The following is a 24,895-nucleotide window of genomic DNA, read 5'->3' on the forward strand; positions in this document are numbered from 1 at the left end:
CCAAACGGGCTTCTATCGCGTGGACGTTCTTGTACAACTTGCGCCATGAGAACTCGCGTCTTTTCTCGCCAGACTTGGTTTACCCATAAATCACTACCTTCAAAATGAACTACAAATCTCTCATATTGTATACGTCGAATTTCAAACAAAAATTCATTTAAACAATAACCATAAGCCATGCAACCGATAATAATTCATAACTGCCCCTGCCCCTGTGATGTCGTGATGCGTTTGTGTTTTCAGGGGGGATGAAACCCAACACCCTGGTTCTGGGCTTTTACGACAGCTGCGTCCCCGATGACTACTTCGTGCAGGACGCGGCCTTCTGCGGCGGAGTGGGCGGAGTCGCCGAGCGCTTAGGGGTCGATCTGCCCTCCCTGCAGGCGCACTTCCCCCCCGTCCGCAGCCAGGAGTCGCTACGGCAACTGAGCCCCGAAGAGTACGTGGGCATAATCCGGGACGGCATTAAGATGGGCAAGAATGTTTGCCTGGCGCGCTACTTCCACAACTTGCCGCCAGCGACCAAGGGCGGGGCCGGGCGGATGATTGACGTTTGGCCCCTGAATTTGCTCCGCCCAGAGAGCGGTGGCTACCTGGATGTGTGCAGCCTCTTCCTGCTGCAGCTGGCATGCGTGCTGAACATGGCCAACGCCTGGAGACACGCCCACATGCGTATATTCCTCTGTGTGGAAGCAGAGTCGGATCAAGGGGCGTGGCCGGGGCCTGGCTGGCTTCAGAAAGAGGCGGGGCTCAGAGAGCTGCTGGGAAAGCTGCGAATCCGAGCGTCCATTCAAGTCGTCACCTGGGACGCCTATACAGAGACTGAGGGAAGGCGGGCGGCAACGCCAGGTGGAGGAGACGTTGGGGGTGGGGAAAATGGCGGGGGGGGCTGGGCCAGAAAAGCACCGTCTCTGTCCCCAGAGTTTTTGTCTTCCGTAAACAGAATGCTGCAGGAGAACAGTGCCCAATCTGATGTCAGGTTCCTCTACCTGCCCCGCCCACCGGCACCTCCTGACCAATCACACGCGTACCTGGCCCAGCTGGAGGCGGTGACTAATGACTTAGGCCCCACCCTCTTAGTGCACGGCCTCACGCCGGTCACATGTACGGAGCTCTGAGAGAGGAACTGGGTTACAGGAAGTGTGTGTGTGCTACAATCAGCCTTCCGCGGTGTGGAGATAAAAGCACAGTATATCCCACCAGTCTTGTTTAATTCCTCGCTTGTGCGCCATCTCTCTATCTCTCTCTCTCCACCATGAGAACGTGCTGTAGCATATTGTCCCTCTGCCTCGGCGCCTCGGTGTCTTAACTCCATGCTTCACAGCTGATCCCTGAAGGACCCGCCCACCTGACGACATCAATATCGGACATGCCCCGCCCCTTCACAGAACGCTTCCCAGACTGTCACCATGGTGATGTCGCTATTGCACTAATAGATTGAGCACCGCCTTTGACTGACTTGGAATTCTGGGAGAAAGTGTGCGAGTGTGGCAGTGTCTTCATCCTGACTCTTAATGACTTTTAAAAATGGAACAAAAAGTGACAGTCTAATAAAAATACTCATGCTGTGTAACTCAACGTTTTATAACAGGACTGATTTTGTTGTTCTATTCAATTATAATCATTTGAGTCCTCAATGTGTGTGTGTGTTTGTCCACTGAGGCCCTGATGTGAGACTAAACCCCCTTATTCAGGTATGATCTGAGACTAAACCCCCTGATACAGGTCCTGCTCTGAGACTAAACTCCGTTATAGGTCCTGATCTGAGATTAAACCCCCTGTTACTGGTCCTGATCTGAGACTAAACCCCCTGTTACAGGTCCTGCTCTGAGACAAAACTCCGTTATAGGTCCTGATCTGAGATTAAACCCCCTGATACAGGTCCTGCTCTGAGACTAAACTCCGTTATAGGTCCTGATCTGAGATTAAACCCCCTGTTACTGGTCCTGATCTGAGATTAAACCCCCTGTTACTGGTCCCAATCTGAGACTAAACCCCCTGTTACAGGTCCTGCTCTGAGACAAAACTCCGTTATAGGTCCTGATCTGAGATTAAACCCCCTGTTACTGGTCCTGATCTGAGACTAAACCCCCTGTTACAGGTCCTGCTCTGAGACAAAACTCCGTTATAGGTCCTGATCTGAGATTAAACCCCCTGATACAGGTCCTGCTCTGAGACTAAACTCCGTTATAGGTCCTGATTTGAGATTAAACCCCCTGTTACTGGTCCTGATCTGAGATTAAACCCCCTGTTACTGGTCCCAATCTGAGACTAAACCCCCTGTTACAGGTTCTGATATGACACTAAACCCCCTTTTGCAGGTCCTGCTCTGAGACTAAACTCTGTTATAGGTCCCAACCTGAGACTAAACCCCTTTATTCAGGTATGATCTGAGACTAAACCCCCTGATACAGGTCCTGATCTGCAACTAAACCCACTTACTACCATTGTGTCCCTGAGCAAGACACTTAACCCTAAGTTGCTCCAGGGAGACTGTCCCTGTAACTACTGGTTGTAAGTCGCTCTGGATAAGGGCGTCTGATAAATTCTGTAAATGTAAATGTAAACCCCCTGATACAGGTCCATTAGAAAAATTGCAGCTGTTTGAATTCAAGTGGGTCATGGTATTTCACACGGAACTGATTCAAAATGAACTTTTTATTATCAAAAAATAGCACAATTAAAAATGAAACAAAATACAGCATGCGGCACTTCATCAACTCGGGTTATTGAGTTTGTTCCCCTCTGTAATAAATGTAAGTAACCGTCTGGTCAGCGTCACCAGGGCCTCCAGACGGGCAGCGTGCACGCGCAGGGCGGGGCGCCGCGGGACGACAGGGACCTGAGGTGGCGCACCGTCAGCTCCAGCACCTCCGCCTTCTCCAGCCTGGGCCGCTGCGCCTGCGCGCCGTGCACGCGCAGCAGGAGCGCGCGCAGCTCCACCAGGCACGCGTTGATGCGCGCCCGCCGCCTCCTCTCCATCAGGGGCTTGGATGCCTGCGGGATGGGCGGATGAGAAGCGGGCATTTCTACACCGAGCAGGCCGCGTCACACCTACCTTTGGATGGGACTCAGATGGGCTCATGGTGGTCAGGATGAAAAGTTCTCTGCGGGGGTCCTCGTGCAGCGCCCCATATATAGCAGAGGGGCGGGGTCAGGATGTGCGAAAGACGGATTAGCGGTCATCAGCCCCTGGGTGGCATGTCTGTGCGAGGTTGGGGATTTGATCTGCTTCATTCATAAGGCTGAAGTGTCACTTAACCCCCTTCATTGTGGGATTAGAGTTCAGCTGTCAGTCACCGGTGATTGGCAGGTTCCTGACTTTTCCAATGGAGAGTCTGTTGCTAGAAATGATGGATGTTTGTACAGAACATGTCCCCGCGGAGGGGTGAGGACGTTGGAAGGAGTGTGGGTGAGGAGGTCACATGATGCATAATGACAGAATTCCTGCCGGATCCGGGTGGACGCTACGTTCGTCTTGTCACACGGCCGGGCCACACACACCGAGGGCGTGGCCCACCCTGAGCCCGCACTCTGATCCCCGACACTTGTCCCTCCGGCCTCCGACATGCTCTTAATCCGCACGACTCCTCCTCTGCTCCGGTTCCCACCCAGTTCTCGCCACCGTCACGTCCTTCTCTGCTCAGGGACGTGTGAATGAGACGAGGGTGGACATGATGTTTGGGATGCTGGCTGGGGGACGGTGCCATTGTGTGTCTGTGTCTCCATTCATATGGAAATGTTGGGGTACGACTGGCATGGTGACACAGTTGGGGACTTTTCTCTGGTGTCACGATTGGTGGAGAGCTGGGCCGTCCTCAGCAGCCCTTTAAAGTCCATTTTATTCCTATTGAATCGTGTCATGACGTAGACAACTGGTAGTCAGGATAAGCAGGCCGGCACCGGCTCAACATTCCTACATCTCTCTCTCTCTCTCTCTCTGTCTAGCCTGTTTTTCCCACAACCAAGAAGGAGATTAGAGATGACAGAGGAAGAAGAGGAAGAAGAAAGGGGCTGAAAAGGCCCTCATCCCTCTTTTATTCGCGTCCTTTTATTTCCTCTTATGCTCAAGAGGACAAGTGTGGAGCCTCTTCAGCTCAAGGGTCTCCCTCTCTCTCACTCACTCTCTTTCTCACTGTGTGATGGATGGAGAGTTGGTTTTGTAAATGAGAAGCAACAAAGATGGACAAAGTGGACATTTCACATTGAGGAGATGGGACGTGTTGTACAACAACGTAACTACGTATTTTCCAAATGCGTTAAGTTGGCCTTCTGAAACGTTCTTCCTTAAAAATAAAAAGAATCGGTCATATCTGAAAGCATTTGCGATGCGAGAAGTGAGGGACAAACTTCTCCCTTCGCTTCTAATAAGATCTTTTTATTTCACTAGTCAGGAAAATCGGGCCGGAATTCTTTTTACTGCATCCCTGCCTCTCGCATTACTGGATTCTTGTGTTTTGATCCAGCCGAGCCGAAATAATGAAGGTGAACTGAAATCGTATCATACTAATTAAAAAAGAAAATCTAATCCAGATTGGTAGAGTTCAGTGGAAACACTGAATTCGAATTTGCTGCTGTTCCAGTCAGCCAAATATAAATTGAAGTTGAGCTATTTTGTCATTTCGGTTACATACGTGTCAGACGGTACAACGTTTCTCCACAACTTGTAACATGTAACGTTTAAACAACGTTACATACTGAAAAGAAAAGAACATAAAAGAACAGAAGCATTCAGATATAATGCGAACAGCCTTGGAGTAATAATAGACAACCAACTCTCCTTCTCGACTCACATCAGCAATCTTTCCCCCTCATGTAGATTCCTTCTCTACAATATCAGACGAATCCGCCCTTATCTGTCAACCCAGGCCACCCAGATCCTGGTTCAGTCCTCAGTAATCTCACGACTGGACTACTGTAACTCCCTTCTAGCTGGTCCACCACTATGTACCATCCCACCTCTACAACTACTACAAAATGCAGCAGCACGACTGATCTTCAACCTTCCCAAGTTCTCCACACTGCCCTTCTGCTACGTTCCTCCACCGGCTCCCAGTAGCTGCACGCATCAGGTTCAATATACTGATGCTGGCCTACAAAGCCAAACATGGAGTAGCACCATCCTACCTCACAGCCCTTATTACACCTCGCACTGCACCTCGTATACTCCGAGCCTCCAGTACTGCTCGCCTGGTCCCTCCATCTCTGAAGGTAAAAGGAAGACGCTCATCTAGACTCTTCTCCGTCTCGGCCCCTCGGTGGTGGAACGAACTTCCAGCTCAGTCACTGAGCACCTTCACACGGCAGCTCAAGACCTTCCTCTTCAGAGAATATTTAGATGAACTTGTAACCTTCTTATTGTCTAACTTATGTATAGAAACACCAAGAGTGAATAAAAAGATTGTATTCATAGTTGAGGGTCCTAATGAACTAGAACTGATCACTTCATTGATGGTAACACGTTGTAAGTCGCTCTGGATAAGGGCGTCTGCCAAATGTCTTAAATGTAAATGTAAATGTTGAATCGTTCAACAAATCAGCTCCAAGATGCTGAAATCGCTGTTCTGTTTGTCCGTTGCGGCCGCCGTAGTCCGACTCACTGCGCATGCGTCAGCGGCGCGGCGGCGCAGCGAGAAACGCGAGCGGCTCCTGAGCGGCGAAAAGTTGCTTTTCGGAGGCTGCATAGTCGCCTTCTTTTCCGGGGGACACTTTTCGCAGCCCGGGCTCTTCCGGAACCGGCGCGATGAACCAGTTCGAGCAGTGAGTCTGTCTCTTTCCGCTTAGTTACACCTGCTAACCGAGGTGGCTAATGCTAACCCCACTTCCTCCGCGGCCTGGACGTTTAGCTCCGCTGACGGCGTGTTGTCCTTGTCCCCTCAGTTTGAAGGAGGAGGACGCCGAGGAGCGTGACGACGTGGTGTCCACGCGTGACGACAGGAGTGACGTGGACGGCGGGACGGTCAACAACAACAACAACAACCGGAGAAAAGTAAGATGTGTGATGCCGGGCTCGTGTTCCACGACTTTCCCCTCTGACCTGTGTGACGTGTTGTGACCGCAGGCCGTCTCCCCGGCGGCGGGGGAGCACCCCCTCCAATACAACTACACCTTCTGGTACTCGCGGCGCACGCCCAGCCGGCCGGCCAACACCCAGAGCTACGAGCAGAACATCCGGCAGATCGGCACCGTGGCCTCGGTCAGTCGCCCTGCCACGCCCGGCGTGCCACGCCCGGCCAGGCTCTTTACTCGCACTCAACTCTCTTTCCTCGTAGGTGGAGCAGTTCTGGAAGTTTTACAGCCACCTGGTTCGTCCGGGAGACCTGACCGGACACAGCGACTTCCACCTGTTTAAAGAAGGCATCAAGCCCATGTGGGAGGTGTGTGTGTATATGTGTTTGTGTGTGTGGGTCGGTCCACAACTCCCTCTGATTGCAGAACGGACGATTGAGATCTTTCTCTGTTCAGGACGAGGCCAACAAGAATGGTGGGAAGTGGATCATCCGTCTCAGGAAGGGTCTGGCGTCACGTTTCTGGGAGAACATCATCCTGGCCATGCTGGGCGAGCAGTTCATGGTGGGCGAGGAGATTTGTGGAGTGGTCGTCTCCATCCGCTTCCAGGTGGGCGATGTGTGGAAGTTGGTCTTTTTACAATGACCCTGTGGAAGTCCTTCCTGTTCTTCTCCTGTTACTTAAAGGTCCTGTATTCTGAAAATGTGACTTTGTGAGATTATTTAACATTAATACGAGGTCCCCTGGCCTGTCTATAGTCTTACTTTTCACAGTGGCTAGAAGTGAAAATGAAGTGATTGTCATACACTGCAACACAGCACACATGCACACAACAAAATGTGTCCTCTGCATTTAACCATCACCCTTGGTGAGCAGTGGGCACCATGACAGGCACCCGGGGAGCAGTGTGTGGGGACCTTCTGATTACGGGGCCGCTTCCTTAAGGAAGCGTGTTAAGGAAAGTGTATAAGGTGTAATGGCGATAAGTGTAAAGATACTTTTGTCATTCAGAGAGCAGCAGCTCAGATGGTCTGATCTGGAATTTGTCCCCTTAGTCGAACGCTGCTCCCCGGGCGCCTGTCGCAGTGCCCACTGCTCACCAAGGGTGATGGTTAAATACAGAGGACACATTTCACCATGTCACCGTGTGCTGTGCTGCAGTGTTTCACAATGACAATCACTTAGCGTATGTCATGCTTTTTCCAGCCAGAGAATTTCCCGCCCCTCCCCTAAAACATTATCTCCACCGACCGTTGTGGCTTCCAAACGTGTAGGCAACAAGCATCGTAGTTGCTCGGTGTTTGGATGTAAAAATGAGCACAAATGTATTTTTAAGTTCCGTCATGCCAGACTCTGAAGAACCAGCGGGTTAATTTTATTTCTGGAAAAATGGTGACACGACTTCCTGTCTGTGCCAAACATCATGGATGGTGTTGATGACGTCGTTTCCCGCTCAACTTCTATAGGCCGCTCTCCTCCTCATTAGCATTTAAAGCTACAGACGGTGAAACGGCGCGTCCTGGGAAATCTCGCTGTGGGACTGGATCAAAGTGGCTGTAGTTCTGCACCAAGAGACCTCAGATACGAGATTAGGGACCAACAAGATAGCTATAAAAGAAATCATGTCAGGGGATTTTTAACAGCATAGTTGTCCTCAGGGTCTATTGACTGAATGCTGATGTCATTTCCGGTGTGCAGGAAGACATCCTGTCTATTTGGAATAAGACTGCCAGCGATCAGGTGACCACCTCACGTATCAGGGACACGCTGCGGCGAGTCCTCAACCTGCCGCCCAACACCATCATGGAGTACAAGACCCACAACGACAGCCTGAAGTACATACACACACTCGCAGTGTACATACATGCATAATATCCATATTCACCCTTCATCTCATCTCCTGACTCTCCTCTCTGCAGGGACAACTCCAGTTTCCGAAACACAAAGATGACATTGTGAGCGGAATGTTTGGGGAACGTGTCTTTAAAGCTGTGGTGAAGCAGCTGATGGACGAACTGCCAGCGGGACGCAGTGATGCAGAACTTCTCCCTTTTCACTTGTTTCAGCTCGCTGAAGATGACTGGAGTTACATTTCTGAACAGGGCCACTAGTGTGGGCCACAGGGCCACAAACACAGACAGACAGCAGAGTCTTTGCGGTTTCTCTACCCCTGAACACAGGCATCACTTGAAGGGTTTCTGAGTGACCCGTGGAGCTCCTGAGAAGGTCCTGCGACATTCTCTCAACGCGCTGACCTCTCGTTGTGTTTCTGAATAAAGTGTTTCATGGCAGTGATCTGCATCCAGTGGCATGACGATGCCCCTTATGGTTACTCCACCCACACGTAACACGTCTAGGCTGGACTTCCAGGGAACCAAAAGCTACACTTTCCTCCAGAATAATCATTCTTAACTGGCCAGAAATGTTAACAGGATCTTTCTGTTTGTGTGCTGAAGTGTCAACTATTAAAAAATGTTACTTTATCATACTTGCTGATTGAAATATATGGTTCATCAATTAAGAGAAGAACGCTAAGGATCAATTTAGCTCCCCGGCAATGTTCAATCGAATATCGATTAAAATAATCATTTGGGGATTTTCACAGTTCCTTCCCTGGCAGGAAATCGAGTCTGACATGAAGAACCGAAATATTACGATTTTAAACCCAAATTCGCATTAAAATGTGCTGCAGTGCTGCCATCTAAAGGAACGGAGTCGTCAGCGGCTTTTTTTTAATTCCACATTTTTTCCCGAATATTCACGTGTTTACAATTCGCGTCTCTTTAGATTGATCCCGTTTTTTTTGTACAGTCTTATTCACTAATTCGGCCTGGAGCGACAGCTTGATGGTTTTGCACCAATAAAATGAACGAACTGTGTTTTCTGTTGATTCAATTACATTTTTTATTCGTTTATCACCAACAAACTCATCAAAACATCAACACCACCACAAACGAAAAATGATTTTTTAAAAACGATAATTCTAGAACAGAAGGCATTTTTTTTAGATAAATAAAACGCTTCTATAACCGTGTTGTCCGTAAATAACGTGCCGATATTATGTTGTATATTTGTTGTGTTGTGCATTGTTCGAAGCGGACGGTGCGTCGCGTCGCGATGACGTCACGCCGCCGTTGGCCGCCGGTTGCTATGGCGCGTTCGGACCCGAGTCTCCTGCGCTGAGCCGCCGCGCTTCTTCGAGACCTGCAGCCGGTAAGGGACTCACGGGCGTTCTGGAAAGTTAGTTAGTTAACGCGTAAGTTAACGTCTGGCTAGTCGGACCAGAGAGTTTAAAAACGCGACGGCGCCGAGGAAGATGACTGACGAATATCAGACGAATCCGTCCTTATCTGTCAACACAGGCCACCCAGAACCTGGTTCAGTCCTCAGTAATCTCACGACTGGACTACTGTAACTCCCTTCTAGCTGGTCTACCACTGTGTACCATCCGACCTCTACAACTCATACAAAATGACCTTCAACCTTCCCAAATTCTCCACACCGCCCCTCTGCTACGTTCCTCCACCGGCTCCCAGTAGCTGCACGCATCAGGTTCTAAATACTGATGCTGGCCTACAAAGCCAGACATGGAGCAGCACCATCCTACCTCACAGCCCTTATTACACCTCACACTGCACCTGGTATACTCCGAGCCTCCAGTACTGCTCGCCTGGTCCCTCCATCTCTGAAGGTAGAAGGAAGACGCTCATCTAGACTCTTCTCCGTCTTGGCCCCTCGGTGGTGGAATGAACTTCCAGCTCAGTCACTGAGCACCTTCACACGGCAGCTCAAGACCTTCCTCTTTAGAGAAGATTTAGATGAACTTGTAACCTTCTTCTGTATAGAAACTAGAACAGAGTGAATAAAAAGATTGTATTCATAGTTGGGGGTCCTAGTGAACCAGAACTGACCACTTCATCCATGGTGACATGGAAGCACGTTGTAAGTCGCTCTGGATCCGGCCGTCTGCCAAACGCCTTAAATGTAAATGAGTCTGGTCCTGCGACATGAACTGCACGCTGACCCATAAAAACACACGTGGCGTGTCCTGGTTGGACACAGAGGACCAGTTGAAAGTAAACTTGCTGTGGAATGGAATGGATGGTGACCTGTCTCTATCTGTGTGTGTGTGTGTGTGTGTTGGACAGAGCTGGTGTGTGTGCGACCATCAGCTCGGAAATGTCTGATTGCCAGACGGAAGACCTGCTGAGTGACATCGAGCCGCTGCCCATCTCCCCTCCTCCCCCATCCCGCTCGAAGCCCCTCCCCCTGCGCGGGGCCACCTCCCCCCCGGCGTTGGCCCGCTCCTGGCCTTCCTCGCCCCTATCGGCGCTGTCCTCGTCACGGGAGGTCACCGCCCGCCTCTACTCGTCCCTACAGCAGAGCCGGGACGGGTGCAGTGTTGCCCAGTCCGCCAAGCCCAGGTCCATCACCCGAGCGACCTGACCACACCCACCGCCAACCATTATCACTCCTGTGAGGGGTGGAGGATGATGAGGATGATGAAGATTCTTTGTTCATTTACAGGCAGGTGTCCTTTAAACTCTCCTCTCCAGAGCTCTGGCACTTCAACTGGGCCACACCCCCACTCACCTCTAATAGGCTGGAAGGGGAGGAGCTGGACTGCTCTCCAGTTGCAGAGTCTGTTTTGGGGGCGGAGCATCTGTCAGAAGATCTGAGGAACTCTATCAACAGGAGCAACAATCTGCAGGTGACACACACACACAATCACAACAATACACACATTAATAATGTCACAAACACATACATAACGTCCCAACAAAACACACGGTTAAGGAGTTTGCTGGTTCAAATCCCACCAAGGTACCTCTGAGCAAGACACCGTCCCCACACACTGCTCCCCGGGCACCTGTCATGGTGCCCACTGCTCACTCAGGGTGATGGTTAAATGCAGAGGATAAATTTCACTGTGTGCACTGTGTGCTGTGCAGCTGTGTATCACATGTGACAATCACTTCACTTTCACTTTCAATCATACATTTACTGAAGGGACTCAGCAAGGTGATACACACACACACAATTATAACATGACAGACTGGTCTCCACATTACACACTCCGTTTAAACAACACTCTACACACATATGTCCCCAAAAAACACACTCGTACTTTACTGAACACACTCAGCAAGGTGACACACTACTGTGTGTGTGTGTGTGTGTGTGTGTGTGTGTGTGTGTACAGAATGGCCGGCGGCACATTGAGGACATGGAAAATGTGAGGAGTCACCTGCAGAGCATGTTGAGATCACACAGAACTGAAGAGGGAATGGGTGAGTACACACACACACACACATTTCGATATTGAGGTGTATCAGTCATATTGAGTTTGAGGTCTCGACTGTCCCCATCTAGCTGAGGCCCCACCCCCCATCTCCCAGCTGCTGGACGATGATTCGTTTATAAGTGACACAACGTCAAACCTGCTTAGGTACACACACACACACACACACACACACACACACACACACACACACTGAGCAAGCTGTCTTTTTCATTAGAAAAGCAGAACCAGAATTATCTGCTAATAACACAGATGAATTGTCCACCTGCAGCGCGCCTGTCCTGTCCACCGCTGGCCTGGACGAATTGTTCCCTCGTTACTCGCGGCTGCGGCGCGGCGATGCGGCCGAGTCGCCGGGCGAGATGCAGCTTCTGAGGACGGCCGTGGAGCGGGAACGTGCCCGCAGGAAGGTGGAGCCCGTCCCCGGCTCAGTCTTCAGGAGACGACTGGTCCTTTAAATTCATTAACACAAACCGTCACCGTCTCTCTGTCCCCCTCTCGTGTCACCTTCTCTCCCTGTCCCTCTTTCTCCCTCTCTCTCTCCGTCACCCTCTTTCTCTTTGTCCCTCTCTCTCTCCATGTCCCCCTTTCTCTCCCTGTCTCTCTCTCCCTGTCCCTCAGCACTGTGAACAGCAGCTGTTGTCCCTCCAGACTAAAACACTGTCCCTGCAGCAGCAGGTGGCTCTCGCCGTTGCTGCTGACAAGAAGAAAGACATCATGATTGAACAGTTGGACAAGGTGCAACACCAACACCCACACACACACACACACACACACACACACACCCCGCTCATGTAGTGTGGTGCTATGTTGAAGGTGTGTGTGCGTGTGTGTGTATCAGACTCTGGCGAAGGTGGTTGAAGGTTGGCGTCGTCATGAGCAGGACAAGAGTGACGGGATCAGGAGGCTTCAGCAGGAGAAAGAGAACGTGGAGAAAACACAAAACAGACAACAAGAGGTACACACACACACACACACATACACACAGAATGGAAGTGTGCTGGATTGTCACACGTTACTGTGTCACACATCATGGGTCCCTGAATCAGAGCGTTAGGGGACAAGTTTTTGTGTGTGTCTGTGTTGGGGCATCAGATGCTGACACAGCTTGAAGAGTCTCTATCGCAAGCAGCTGACGCCCTGGATCGAGAGCAGACACACAAACAGGAGCTGGACAAGACCAACAAACAACTGGTAACACACACACACACACACACAACAACAATTTTAGTCCAAACCTGTCTTAACAAGAAGTCCATTATTTTGAAGCATCCATGCCGATGATGCTCAGGGTCATGAGCCATCTTTGTCCCAGTGGTGTCTCTTCACTGGAGCCTGCGGTGGTCTGAGCCTCGGAGAGAACAAACTGTGGCAAACGTGACTTTAACGTGACTCGGTGTGTGTGTGTCAGTCCCAGTGTCTTTAACAGAAGACCAGAGAAAACAGATGTGTTTTTAATTTAAACACTGAGACTGTGTCTGAGTCCCGGACACTGACCGGCAAGCCGTTCCACAACTGCGGAGCTCTATGCAGTGATTGTAAGACTGGGGTGATGTGGTCAAATTTCCTGGTTCTGGTTAGAACTCTGGCTGCAGCATTCTGTACTAGCTGGAGTTTACTCATGCACCTACTAGAGCATCCAGACAATAATGCGTTGCAGTAATCTAACCTTGATGTAATAAATGCATGGACCAACTTTTCTGCATCATGCATTGAGATGATGTTTCTTGTTTTTGCAATATTTCTGAGATGAAAGAATGGTGTCCTAGTGACATTATTTATATGTGAATCGAATGAGGGACCTAGATCTTGCCACTTCAGTCACATACAATAACATGAAAAAGTTTGGGATCCTCTGTCAACCGGCAAAATAATGTTTCAGTGGCAGGTCTGATTGGACAGCTGAGGGTTTCCTGGTTTGTAGTGAAACTGTCTTTAGCTGCATGAAATTAAATCGTAATTTAACTGGTGGTGCAAACAACAAATTGTTTGGATGTGTAGACACACAGATAGAGTGAAGTGATTGTCACATGTGATACACAGCAGCACAGCACACGATGCACACAGTGAAATTTGTCCTCTGCATTTAACCCATCACCCTGAGTGAGCAGTGGGCAGCCATGACAGGCGCCCGGGGAGCAGTGTGTGGGGACGGTGCTTTGCTCAGTGGCACCTCAGTGGCACCTTGGCGGATCGGGAATCGAACCGACAACCTTCTGATTACAGGACCGTTTCCTTAACCGCTAGGCCACCACTGCCCCCATACAGAGGGTGGGCGGAGGGTGGGCGGAGCTGAGGCACGGTCAGAGGTGGAGCCACTTCGAACCCACAACCTGCCACTGAGCAGAACACCGTCCCCACACGCTGGGTGATGGTTAAATACAGAGGACACCTGTCACAACATCACCGTGTGCTGTGCTGCAGTGTTTCACAATGACATTCACGTCACCTTCACTTCATTTTGGACGATGTTTATATCATGAACACACATTAATATACACGTTCTCTCACAATCACTCGACCTCTGTATGTGTGTAGGAGCAGCAGCTTGTCCAGCTTCGGGAACGACTGCAGAAGCTCTCTGAGGAGGCGGAGCATCTGAGGGTGGGCGGAGCTGAGGCACGGTCAGAGGTGGAGCGACTTCGAACCCACAACCTGAATCTACAGACCGAACTACAACAAGAGAGAGAGGAGAGCAGCAGACGAGAGGGCGAGCTGACTACACAACACACACACGCCCTGGAGAGAGAGAGGGTAACACACTACACAACACACTACACAACACACACACGCCCTGGAGAGAGAGAGGGTAACACGCTACACAACACACTTCACACTACACAACACACACGCCCTGGAGAGAGAGAGGTTAACACACTACACAACACACGCCCTGGAGAGAGAGAGGGTAACACACTACACAACACACTACACAACACACACCCTGGAGAGAGAGAGGGTAACACACTACACAAAACACACATGCCCTGGAGAGAGAGAGGTTAACACACTACACAAAACACACATGCCCTGGAGAGAGAGAGGTTAACACACTACACAAAACACACATGCCCTGGAGAGAGAGAGGTTAACACACTACACAACCCACACATGCCCTGGAGAGAGAGAGGTTAACACACAACACACACACACGCCCTGGAGAGAGACAGGGTAACACACTACACAACACACACACTACGTCTGACTAGACACGTACACTTTAATTGGAGAGAGTCAGGTTGACTTATACACTATATTATAATAAAGTGTGTGTGTGTGTGTGTGTGTGTGTGTGTGTGTACAGATGTCTCTGTCCCAGCAGCAGCAGCGCTGTGAGGACCTGCAGGTGAGGTTGAGGGAGGAGCAGCAGCAGAAGGAGGAGATGAGGAGAGAGAGAGATGCCGCCAGGGTGGACCGGACGCTCGACCAGGTACCAGTTTACACCAGATCAACGCAGCCTGACTGTTTATAGCGGCTCTCACGCAGAACCATGACGCTGTGTGCGGGTGTGTCTCTGTCTCGGTGTGTGTGTCAGGCTCGGTTTGAGGCTCAGCGCTCTCAGTTGGAAGCGGAGCTGAAAATCACTTTAGAGGAGCAGGTTACTGAGAAACTCGGAGTTCTGCAGGAGGAACACAGCAGAAACACGGCAAAACTACGGGAACACCACAGGTACACAAACACACACACTCATTAAAGGTCCCCTATCATGACATACGAGTTCCTGCAGGGGCTAGAAATGGCGATGGGTGTAAAGAGTGTTTTGGTCGTTCTGCTCCGCTGTTAAGAGAGTGGCAGCTCAGATGGTCGGATCTGGAAAAAGCATGAGAAATGGGAGGTAATGATGTCATAAGGGGAAAGGCTGCCCCTAAAACATGATCTCCACCGACCGCCATGGCTTCCAAACGTGTGAAGCATTGTAGTCGCTTGGTGATTGGATGTAAAAATGAGCGAGACTCTGAAGAACCAGCTGGTTCATTTTATTTTTATTCTGGAATAAAAATATTTCATGTTAGGGGACCTTTTAATAAAGCGATTGATCCAGTTCTCCAAGTTCATTTAATATAGCTGAGTGTGTGTGTGTGTGTGTGTGTGTGTGTGTGTGTGTGTTTCTTCTGCAGGAAGCAGCTGATTGAGCTCAGTTCTCAGCATGAGCTGGAGATGTCAGCCCAGCAGAGTGAATTCAGCTCACAGCTACAGGAGAGAGACGAGCGTCTACACACACTCACACAGCAGTCTGAGAGCAGGTACACACACACACACACACTCACACAGCAGTCTGAGAGCAGGTACACACACACACACACACTCACACAGCAGTCTGAGAGCAGGTACACACACACACACACACACACACTCACACAGCAGTCTGAGAGCAGGTACACACACACACACACACACACTCACACAGCAGTCTGAGAGCAGGTACACACACACACACTCACACAGCAGTCTGAGAGCAGGTACACACACACACACACACTCACACAGCAGTCTGAGAGCAGGTACACACACACACACACACACACACACACACACACACACTCACACAGCAGTCTGAGAGCAGGTACACACACACACACACACACACACACTCACACAGCAGTCTGAGAGCAGGTACACACACACTCACACAGCAGTCTGAGAGCAGGTACACACACACACACACACTCACACAGCAGTCTGGGAGCAGGTACACACACACACACACATTCACACTCAGCAGGTACACACTCTCTCTCTCTCACACACACACTCCAATAAATGTTTTCATGCAGGGTTTCAGCACTGAAGGAGGAGCTGGTTTCCATGGCGACCTCCAAAAGGAAACTGGAGACTCAGAAGGCGGAGTTAATATCCCGTCTGCAGGGCATGATGCGCTCCCATTGGACCGAAGCGCTGAAGCTCCTCACCGGTCAAGATCAGGTCTGAAGTCAAGAAACGTTCAGTAAACGTTTTAACAACATCCATCAAGCAGTCAGCATCCAACACACAATAAACACTCCACACTTCATCCATGATAAACTCTTCAACTCACAACCAGGGCAGTGGTGGCAGTGGTGGCCAGTGGTGGCCTGCTCACTCAGGGTGATGGTTAAATGCAGAGGACAAATTTCACTGTGTGCACCGTGTGCTGTGCTGCTGTGTATCACGTGTGACAATCACTTTCACAACCAGCAGGTCGATGGCTCTCTCTCACCCCCGCCTGTATGGAGTGCCTTCAGATCCCAGTCCTCTCCTCCTGAAAACACGGCTGAAAGAACCAACCCAGCTGGCACAGAGTCGCCAGGTACTTACACACACACACACACACACACACACACACACACACAGGTTCTCGGAAGAAGAGTCAGCAAAATAAGAGTGAAACCTCCTGCAGCACCTCAGGCCGTGTTCCTGCACCTGTCCAGAGAGCGTGATGGAGAGCTGGAGCAGAGGAACGGTGAGTCTGAAGTCAGCGTTCTCAACCACAGCCAGATATTCACACCTTTGGAGGCCGTGCTGGATGAAACCAGCCTCACAGGTAAAATACCCCCCCCCACCCACACACACACACACACACACTGGCTTTTAATGGAGGAGATGAAAGAGTGTGCTGACCTTCAGATGTATGTTCTCAGCCCTAGGCAGCAGCGATCTGGAGGTCTGGGGGAGGTCTCCGGACGCAGAACGAGAAGTTAAGGAGACGAGTCACAGTCAGGAGTCAGTACCGAAGCAGAAGCTTGACTCCGCTGCGGAACAGAGTCCGTGGCAACCTGAGGTTCCCAGTCCAAGTCCAAACCATGACTTGGCTCCCAAACAGAGTCAGAGTCTGTCCCAAGTTCATTATCAAAATGCGAGCCAGAGCCATTCTTCTGCTCACAAACAGAATCAGAATCAGAATCAGCCCTGGATTCAGAGTCAAAGTGAGGGTCTGAGTCAGAACCAGAACCAGCAGAACCATGACTCCTCTCAGAAGCACGTTCCAAAACAAAGAACATTTCCAAACCAGTTCCCAGGTCAGAGTCGACATCTGGATCCAGGTCAGTTCAGAGGTCCAAACCCAACTCAGCATGTGAGTCACAGCAGAATCCATCAGTCTGTGAGTAGCTCCTCCCCTGAGAGGTCAGCCAATCAGGGTCACCTGAGATCACAGGTGATTAGGGACACGCCAGGTCACGGTGAATGGGACAAAACAAAGGCTCCGCCCCCTACACAAGGATCCAATCAGACTCTCAATCCAGAGAGGCAGAGTGAACTCCAGTACTACATCACGAAGGTGAAAACAAAGAATCAAAAGAACCGCATGTTCACGTTACAACAAAAAAAAGTGTCTCCGTGTTCCTGGCAGTAGGATTATTTCCACTCTTCTCCTGCAGCTCCTCGATCGTTCTCCTGGAGAACCTCTGGATGTCCAGGCTGCCGCGCCCGCCAGCAGCAGCACAGGACACGCAGGTGACCATGTGACACTGACACAACGTTGTGGTTGGCATGACAGGCTCTTGGTAACCGACATGGCGCCTGTGTGTTTCTGCAGAAGATGTCTCCGCGGCACGCCATGGGATGGAGGTTCCGGGGACTTCGACGGACCCCCTCGCGCACGCCCAGCCCAACACCCACACCTTGCAGCAGCTGCAGCAGCTCTACATTAACCTGCTGAGGTGGGCGAGAGAGAGAGAGAGTGATGTTGTTGTTTTACGTTGTTTGTTGAACAGATCCTTGTGTGTGTGTGTGTGTGTGTGTGTGTGTTGAGTGTCTGTGTGTTGAGTGATTATTGAACAGATCCTTGTGTGTGTGTGTGTGTGTGTTGAGTGATTATTGAGCAGATCCTTTGTGTGTGTGTGTTGAGTGTGTGTGTTGAGTGATTATTGAACGGATCCTTTGTGTGTGTGTGTGTGTGTTGAGTGTGTGTGTGTTGAGTGATTATTGAACAGATCCTTGTGTGTGTGTGTGTGTGTGTTGAGTGATTATTGAGCAGATCCTTTGTGTGTGTGTGTGTGTGTTTATTGAACGGATCCTTTGTGTGTGTGTGTGTGTGTTGAGTGTGTGTGTGTTGAGTGATTATTGAACAGATCCTTTGTGTGTGTGTGTGTGTGTGTGTTGAGTGTGTGTGTGTGTTGAGTGATTATTGAGCAGATCCTTTGTGTGCGTGAGTGTGTGTGTGTGTGTGTGTGTGTGAGTTGAGTGATTTATTGAACAGATCCTGGTGTATATGTGTGTGTGTGTGTGTGTGTGTGTGTTGAGTGATTATTGAGCAGATCCTTTGTGTGCGTGAGTGTGTGTGTGTGTTGAGTGATTTATTGAACAGATCCTGGTGTATATGTGTGTGTGTGTGTGTGTGTTGAGTGATTATTGAGCAGATCCTTTGTGTGTGTGTGTGTGTGTGTGTTGAGTGTGTGTGTGTGTTGAGTGATTATTGAGCAGATCCTTTGTGTGCGTGAGTGTGTGTGTGTGTGTGTGTGTGTGTGTGTGTGTGAGTTGAGTGATTTATTGAACAGATCCTGGTGTATATGTGTGTGTGTGTGTGTGTGTGTTGAGTGATTATTGAGCAGATCCTTTGTGTGCGTGAGTGTGTGTGTGTGTTGAGTGATTTATTGAACAGATCCTGGTGTATATGTGTGTGTGTGTGTGTGTGTGTGTTGAGTGTGTGTGTGTTGAGTGATTATTGAGCAGATCCTTTGTGTGCGTGAGTGTGTGTGTGTGTGTGTGTGTGTTGAGTGATTTATTGAACAGATCCTGGTGTATATGTGTGTGTGTGTGTGTGTGTGTGTTGAGTGATTATTGAGCAGATCCTTTGTGTGTGTGTGTGTGTGTGTGTGTGTGTGTGTGTGTGTGTTGAGTGATTGATTTATTGAACAGATCCTGGTGTATATATGTGTGTGTGTGTGTGTGTGTGTGTGTGTGTTTTCTGTGCCGTTTAGAGCTGAGAATGAAAAGTCTGCTGCTTCGGCCCAGTCCAGTCTGGATCAGAAAGTCAGCGGGCAGGAGAAGACCGAGGTGGGACCTTCACCGTCCACTTCCTGCTGGGCAGACATGATGCGGGTGGTGGTGGGATGTGTTGTAACTTCCTGTCCCGTCTCCCCGATGTACAGGTGAACACGACACAGCGACGCCCCCCATCACAAGCAGCGTCTTCACGAGGTCGCAAGGCGGGGCCGCCGGGTCACAGGCCTGGACCAGGGAAGACCGGTGCCTGGAGATGAGTGGGACTCCGCCCTCTGGACGTCTGTAATCGTTGTGTCCTTCTCCTCAGTGTTGGTTGTTTTTATTCTGTATGTATTTTTATGGAATTCTTTTTGGTTATTAAATCATACCGTGAAATGCACAACAGACGGCTTTGTTTTCTCTGTGTGTGTGTGTGTGTGTGTGTGTGTGTGTGTGTGTGTGTGTCAGACCTCATTTGTTTCTGGTTAAATGGAGGCGGTTCCAGTGACAAATATTCTTTATTTATCACTTTGGCCGCTCTTATCAGAACCCCGCGAATGACGCGCTGTTCCACGCGACTTGTTACGGCTGCTGCTCGGTCAAGGTGACGGTGACGATGGTGTCCGGGTCCGCCGGTCACCGTGTCCTGAGAGAACAGGCTGCTCTGTCTGGGTCTGTAGATGAGCTGCGGTGTGGTGACATTTACCGAGTCTCGTCCAATCACGCGTCATCTTGCAGCATAGCTACAGTATTTGTGTGTGTGTGCGAGTGTGTAACTGCGACCGTGATTCTGCTGTACTGCTTGATCTTGTAAACGGAACTAAATATCTGAAGATGGCTTGAGTGGGTGGAGCTTGTCTCTGATTGGTTGTCATTCAAAGCAAGGCCAAATTTCTGGAGCTCGGACATTTAATGTTTTAAATAAAGCAGCGAAGGTCTAAATATTACCAATACATGCCGTATAAATAAATAACGTAGAATCACGTCCAGCCACGAGGACGCCGTCAGGAGTCGTGGGCGCTGGCAGTCAGGATTTAGGGAGGAGGAGGCGCTGGAGTATGGGTGGGAGGGGCAGTCTGTCCGTCAGAGCCTCTCTGTCCCGCCCCAACGCCTGACGGACACCAAGTCGGCACAGACACGCTAGAGCAGGAGGGTCACCTGACGGAAAATAAATTACGGAATTATTTCTCTAATGAAGGGGCCTTTCTTTGGTTTCGTGCTTGCGTGGGTCATACATACGTGATGCTCCATTGATGTAGCGCAGGTAGATCCTGGCCCCGCCCCAAACACAGCTGATGGTTGGAAACAATTCCACCCCTTTTGGGAGACCCTCAAAAGCCACACCCAGGTAGAATTCATCCACAGCGTATCCCAGAGTTCCCGCGTCTGCGTCCACCACGACCAGCACGTGTCCTGGAACCTCTAAAGGACGGCCGGGGCCCGTAGGATACGGCCCCACCTCCTTCCCGCTGTGCCACAGCTGATTGGTTGAGAGCTCCCACCCCCAGGAGCATGAGTCTCCACCCACCAGTGCCTTGTAGCCTGATGCCTGTCGTGGTCCTTTATTGGTGGAGATTCCAATGAGGGCGTGGCTTCCTCGCTGCCCCGGTTCCCAGAGCACCTCCCACACATGAAGCCCCGCCTTGATTCCATGAGCTGCCCTCACAGCATCACTGCTCTGTTCCACCTGATCACGACAAACACAGGCCCCGCCCACCATGCGCAGGTTGTGGCGACGCCTCCGTGGGACTCCAGTGGGAACGCGGGGTCGTCCAGGGAGACGGGGGCTGCATCAAGGAGGATGGACAGACGAGTGGGCGGGGCGACGGCGAGAGGGAGGAAGGGAGATGAAGATGAGGCGGTCTTCCTCACCGCACTGTTATCACACAGCCAGCGACACAATAAGAGCCCCATCCAATCACAGAGCACCACACTGGAGGAAACAGAGGGGTTCCGTCAGGGTTCTGCAGGGTCTACCAACAAGGAGGTTCTCCAGTTCTCATTAAGCCACACCTACAAAAGCTCATTAACCCGATCTCATGATTCTAAGAGGACAAAAAAATCACACTTATGTTGAAATAGGGTCATGACAAGCAAAGCTGGAGTAAGGACCCGTCACATGGTCACACCCACCTGAGCAACCAACTGGAACCCTGCTGGGCCACCACGGAAACCAGTGACCAGAAGCGATGTTCATCCAGCGGCGAAGCGAGCGCAGCTTCTCAGCAGCTCCCGAACGCAGGACGCCGGGATGCAGGAACGCGCCGTTTTTATCCGGGACGCTTATCTCGCTCGGCCCAGTTGGCCCGCGGCGGTCAGTCGCGTGCTCATGGCCTCCGGGAACAGGACGCTCCGGAACAAGGCCACAGGCGCCATGATGTCAGGACCAAGGAAAAATAGACTACTTGCTAAAATCATTTTTGACGTCATGAATGATGTCCCACCATCACCATCAGAACACCCGATGTTACTAAATGTTGTGGACCGCTGCACCCTCCACGGAGTGGAGCCCAGTGTGGCTTTCCTCCTACCTTCTAACTAGGACCTGGGTTGGTCCATGTAGGGAAACCCTTCTGGTCCCTTTTCTCATTGAATGACCCCACGAACACCCCACAGACAGCGAGAATCTGAGCAGGTGGCGCTAAGCGGGCGGTGGAACCCGGATCACAGCACCAGACCCCGGAAACGGCTGAGCAGGACGTTTTTATTTCCACTCCACAAACAAGCTGCGTCGCACAGTGTGTGATGTTGGTGTGTGTCGGTGTACTGATCACCGACAGCACAAACAGGACTGTGACAAGAGCAACAGACAGAAGAGCAACATGCAGGGCTCTCTGTGTGTGTGTGTGTATTTGTTTGAGGGACAATTTTCTCTCCACAGTCTGCTTTCCTCCCTCCTCATACTCCTGTTTTGGAAGATCCACATCTGCTGGAAGGTGCCCTGCCAGGAAGAGATGGGGTGCATCAACACAAACGCACACGTGCTACATCACGTGTCCTGCATGCTGTGTTCTGTGTGTCTGTCTATAGGTTGTGAGTGTGTGTGTATAGAGTGAGGGCGTTTGGATGTATAGATGTGAGGGTGTATGAGTGTATAGACATGAAGATATATAAATGTGAGGGCGTTTGGATGTATAGATGTTAGGATGTTTGGGTGTATAGATGGGATGATATTTGGGTGTATGGATGGGAGGAGTTTGGATGTATAGATGGGAGGATGTTTGGGTGTATAGATGTGAGTATTTTTGGGGTTATACTACATGTGAGGAAGTTTGGGAGTATAGATCTGAGGATATATAGATGTATAGATGAGAGAATGTTTGGATGTATAGATGGGGATGTTTGGGTGGATAGATGGGAGGATGTTTGGATGTATAGCTTGAGGATGTTTGGGTGTATAGATGGGACGATGTTTGGGTGTATAGATGTGAGGATATATAGATGTGAGGGCATTTGGATGTATATATGTGAGGATGGTTGGTGTATAGACATGAGGATATATAGATGTGAGGGCGTTTGGGTGTATAGATGGGAGGATGTTTGGGTGTATAGATGTGAGGATTATAGATGTGAGGGCGTTTGGATGTATAAATGTGAGGGCGTTTGGATGTATAGATGTGAGGGCATTTGGATGTATAGATGTGAGGATGTTTGGGTGTATAGATGGGAGGATGTTTGAGTGTATAGATGGGAGGATGTTTGGATGTATAGATGTGAGGATGTTTGGGTGTATAGATGGGAGGATGTTTGGGTGTATAGATATGAGGATATATAGATGTGAGGGCGTTTGAATGTATAAATGTGAGTGCGTTTGGATGTATAGATGGGAGAATGTTTGGCTGTATAGATGGGAAGATGTTTTGGTGTATAGATGGGAGGATGTTTGGGTGTATGGATGGGAGGATGTTTGGATGTATAGATATGAGGATGTATGTGTTAGATGGAGGATGGTTGGGTGTATAGATGGGAGGATGGTTGGGTGTATAGATTGGAGGATGTTTGGGTGTATGGGATGGGATGTTTGGGTGTATAGATGGGAGGATGTTGGATGTATAGATGTGAGGATGTTTGGGTATGGATGGGGATGTTTGGGTGTATCGATTGGAGGATATTTGGGTGTATGGATGGGAGGATGTTTGGGTTGTATAGATGGGAGGATGTTTGGATGTATAGATGTGAGGATGTTTGGGTGTATAGATATGAGGATATAGATGTGTGGGCGTTTGGATGTATAATGTGAGGGCATTTGGATGTATAAATGTGAGGGTGTTTGGGTGTATAGATGGGAGGATGTTTGGGTGTTAGATGGGAGGATGTTTGGGTGTATAGATATGAGGGTATATATATGGGAGGGCATTTGGATGTATAGATTTTGGATGTTTGTGTGTGAGTATATCACACTTTTCCACTCACCAGTGAGGCCAGAATCGATCCTCCAATCCATGAGCTGAAGCGTCGCTCTATGGTGCTGTTACTGGCGATGAGCTTCAAGCGCATGCTCTACACACACACACACACACACACACACCCAGGTTATGTTTATGATGAAATATTATTGTGTGTGTGTGTGTGTGTGTACGTACCGGGGGTGCTTTTTGTGACAGTTCTCTGTTGAGCCTTTCTGTGAAGCCTTGCAGTAGAGTGTTTCCTCCTGTAACAACCACGCTACCATACAGCCCCTAAACACACACACACACACACACACACACACACACACACACACATTCCTAAAGCGCTGACTCTGCAGCAGGCGTCACGCCGCCGCCCCACCCAGCATCCAGGACACCAGACACAGTCACATGACAGTGTGTACAGGCTCAATCTCACACACACACACACACACACACCTCTCAGCAGACGCAGTGTGTTCTTACTGGTCTGATGTCGATGTCGCACATGCCGATGCTGGTGGTGACGACATGTCCGACTCCCAGCATTGTGTTCCCAGACAGGCCCTGTGAGAAAACGACATCAGTGACGCTGATCTGTCCCTCTGCTCTGCTCCCCCAGCTGTACCTTGACGTTGGACGGGTCAAACAGGCCCTCTGGGATGCGCAGCCTCTCTGCGCCGTAGTCGGTCGTGTAGCCGCTGGGCATCTCGTAGTGTGCTGTGGGCATCTGGGCGGCTACTCTAACCGAGAGTCAGGAAACACGTGGTCACCCCACAAACACATATTCCAAAATCCTACAGGGTACATGCAGGTTGGTCTGTCCTTCTTACTGTGTGTAATTAACCTCTCTCGTTCTCTCTCTCTTTCCTCTCTCACACTCTCCTCTCTCTCTTTGTCCCTGTTCGTCTTTCTGCCTGTCAAGCTGTCCCTCTGTCAGTTGGGGTTGTGTAAGAGAGAGTACGATTGCAGAACGTACTGTTCATCGTAGGGCGAGTCAGACACCTGCAGAACAGACGCCTGGAAGTCCTGGATCACCTCCTGGAACCAGTGTTACAGATGCTGAAACCTCACCCTCACTTTGCAACTCATATTGTGAGGATATATAGATGTGAGGATTTATTTATGTGAAGATGTTTGGGTGTGAGGTTGTATGGAAGTGAAAAAAAAATTGATATGAAGATGTTTGGATGTGTAGATATGAGGATGTATAGATGTGAGGGCATTTGGATGTATAGATGGGAGGATGTTTGGATGTATAGCTGGAGGATGTTTGCCTGTATACGATGGGATG

The 24,895-nt window shown here is 50.1% G+C and overlaps 5 protein-coding genes, 1 long non-coding RNA gene and 1 pseudogene across 6 annotated transcripts in view; 4 read left to right on the forward strand and 3 right to left on the reverse strand.

The window, feature by feature from the left end:
* The window catches only part of LOC114772566 (solute carrier family 12 member 9-like), a 6,365-nt gene extending 4,728 nt beyond the window's left edge, over positions 1-1,637 (forward strand). Inside the window, exon 13 of the mRNA XM_028965456.1 lies at positions 244-1,637. Within this exon, the coding sequence (XP_028821289.1) occupies positions 244-1,118 (875 nt within the window). The 3' untranslated portion in view covers positions 1,119-1,637. The remainder of the gene's footprint in view (positions 1-243) is intronic.
* A 3,940-nt stretch (positions 1,638-5,577) lies between these two features.
* On the forward strand, positions 5,578-8,497 carry LOC114772570 (eukaryotic translation initiation factor 4E type 2-like). The gene is made up of 7 exons (XM_028965458.1): positions 5,578-5,760; positions 5,881-5,989; positions 6,062-6,196; positions 6,273-6,377; positions 6,466-6,618; positions 7,708-7,844; positions 7,929-8,497. Exons 1-7 carry the CDS (start codon positions 5,744-5,746, stop codon positions 7,966-7,968), a joined length of 696 nt encoding a protein of 231 aa, XP_028821291.1. The 5' UTR covers positions 5,578-5,743; the 3' UTR covers positions 7,969-8,497.
* Positions 8,498-9,117: 620 nt separating this feature from the next.
* On the forward strand, positions 9,118-19,613 carry LOC114772573 (centrobin-like). Its single transcript, XM_028965461.1, has 21 exons — positions 9,118-9,222; positions 10,158-10,433; positions 10,537-10,720; positions 11,213-11,300; positions 11,383-11,458; positions 11,583-11,721; positions 11,933-12,049; positions 12,153-12,269; positions 12,407-12,505; positions 13,850-14,065; positions 14,616-14,741; positions 14,847-14,980; positions 15,430-15,555; positions 16,087-16,234; positions 16,487-16,598; positions 16,689-16,832; positions 16,930-17,567; positions 17,668-17,743; positions 17,826-17,949; positions 19,210-19,285; positions 19,381-19,613. The coding sequence occupies exons 2-21, from the start codon at positions 10,189-10,191 to the stop codon at positions 19,489-19,491; spliced, it is 3,096 nt and encodes a 1,031-aa protein (XP_028821294.1). The 5' UTR covers positions 9,118-9,222; positions 10,158-10,188; the 3' UTR covers positions 19,492-19,613.
* LOC114772575 (uncharacterized) lies at positions 10,305-12,816 on the reverse strand. Its single transcript, XR_003743999.1, has 4 exons — positions 12,550-12,816; positions 11,577-11,763; positions 10,603-10,714; positions 10,305-10,483 (listed from the first exon to the last, which is right to left on the reverse strand). It is a non-coding gene; the product is annotated as an uncharacterized LOC114772575 (long non-coding RNA).
* Positions 19,614-20,104: 491 nt separating the features above from the next.
* On the reverse strand, positions 20,105-21,602 carry LOC114772574 (SPRY domain-containing SOCS box protein 2-like). Its single transcript, XM_028965462.1, is given in 5 exon segments — positions 20,105-20,371; positions 20,453-20,942; positions 20,944-20,979; positions 20,981-21,146; positions 21,347-21,602. Coding segments are annotated over 4 exon segments (804 nt in total). The 5' UTR covers positions 21,128-21,146; positions 21,347-21,602; the 3' UTR covers positions 20,105-20,240.
* On the reverse strand, positions 21,240-24,693 carry LOC114772564 (actin-like protein 6B; annotated as a pseudogene).
* Positions 24,694-24,807: 114 nt separating this feature from the next.
* LOC114772565 (actin-like protein 6B) overlaps positions 24,808-24,895 on the forward strand; it is a 1,652-nt gene continuing 1,564 nt past the window's right edge. The window contains exon 1 of the mRNA XM_028965455.1: positions 24,808-24,817. Within this exon, the coding sequence (XP_028821288.1) occupies positions 24,808-24,817 (10 nt within the window). The remainder of the gene's footprint in view (positions 24,818-24,895) is intronic.

Source organism: Denticeps clupeoides, unplaced genomic scaffold (assembly GCF_900700375.1).
Source record: "Denticeps clupeoides unplaced genomic scaffold, fDenClu1.1, whole genome shotgun sequence".
NCBI classification, from domain to species: domain Eukaryota; kingdom Metazoa; phylum Chordata; class Actinopteri; order Clupeiformes; family Denticipitidae; genus Denticeps; species Denticeps clupeoides.

Bases quoted from the DNA above. Each gene is read 5' to 3' on its own strand.
- LOC114772570 (XM_028965458.1), top strand. The intron at 5,990-6,061 runs GTAAGATGTGTG...TTGTGACCGCAG, and splicing joins ACAACAACAACCGGAGAAAA to GCCGTCTCCCCGGCGGCGGG. The intron at 6,197-6,272 runs GTCAGTCGCCCT...CTTTCCTCGTAG, and splicing joins AGATCGGCACCGTGGCCTCG to GTGGAGCAGTTCTGGAAGTT.
- LOC114772573 (XM_028965461.1), top strand. From the start codon at position 10,189: ATGTCTGATTGCCAGACGGAAGACCTGCTGAGTGACATCGAGCCGCTG. The intron at 10,434-10,536 runs GTCCATCACCCG...GTTCATTTACAG, and splicing joins GCCCAGTCCGCCAAGCCCAG to GCAGGTGTCCTTTAAACTCT. The intron at 11,722-11,932 runs GTGGAGCCCGTC...CCTGTCCCTCAG, and splicing joins GGGAACGTGCCCGCAGGAAG to CACTGTGAACAGCAGCTGTT.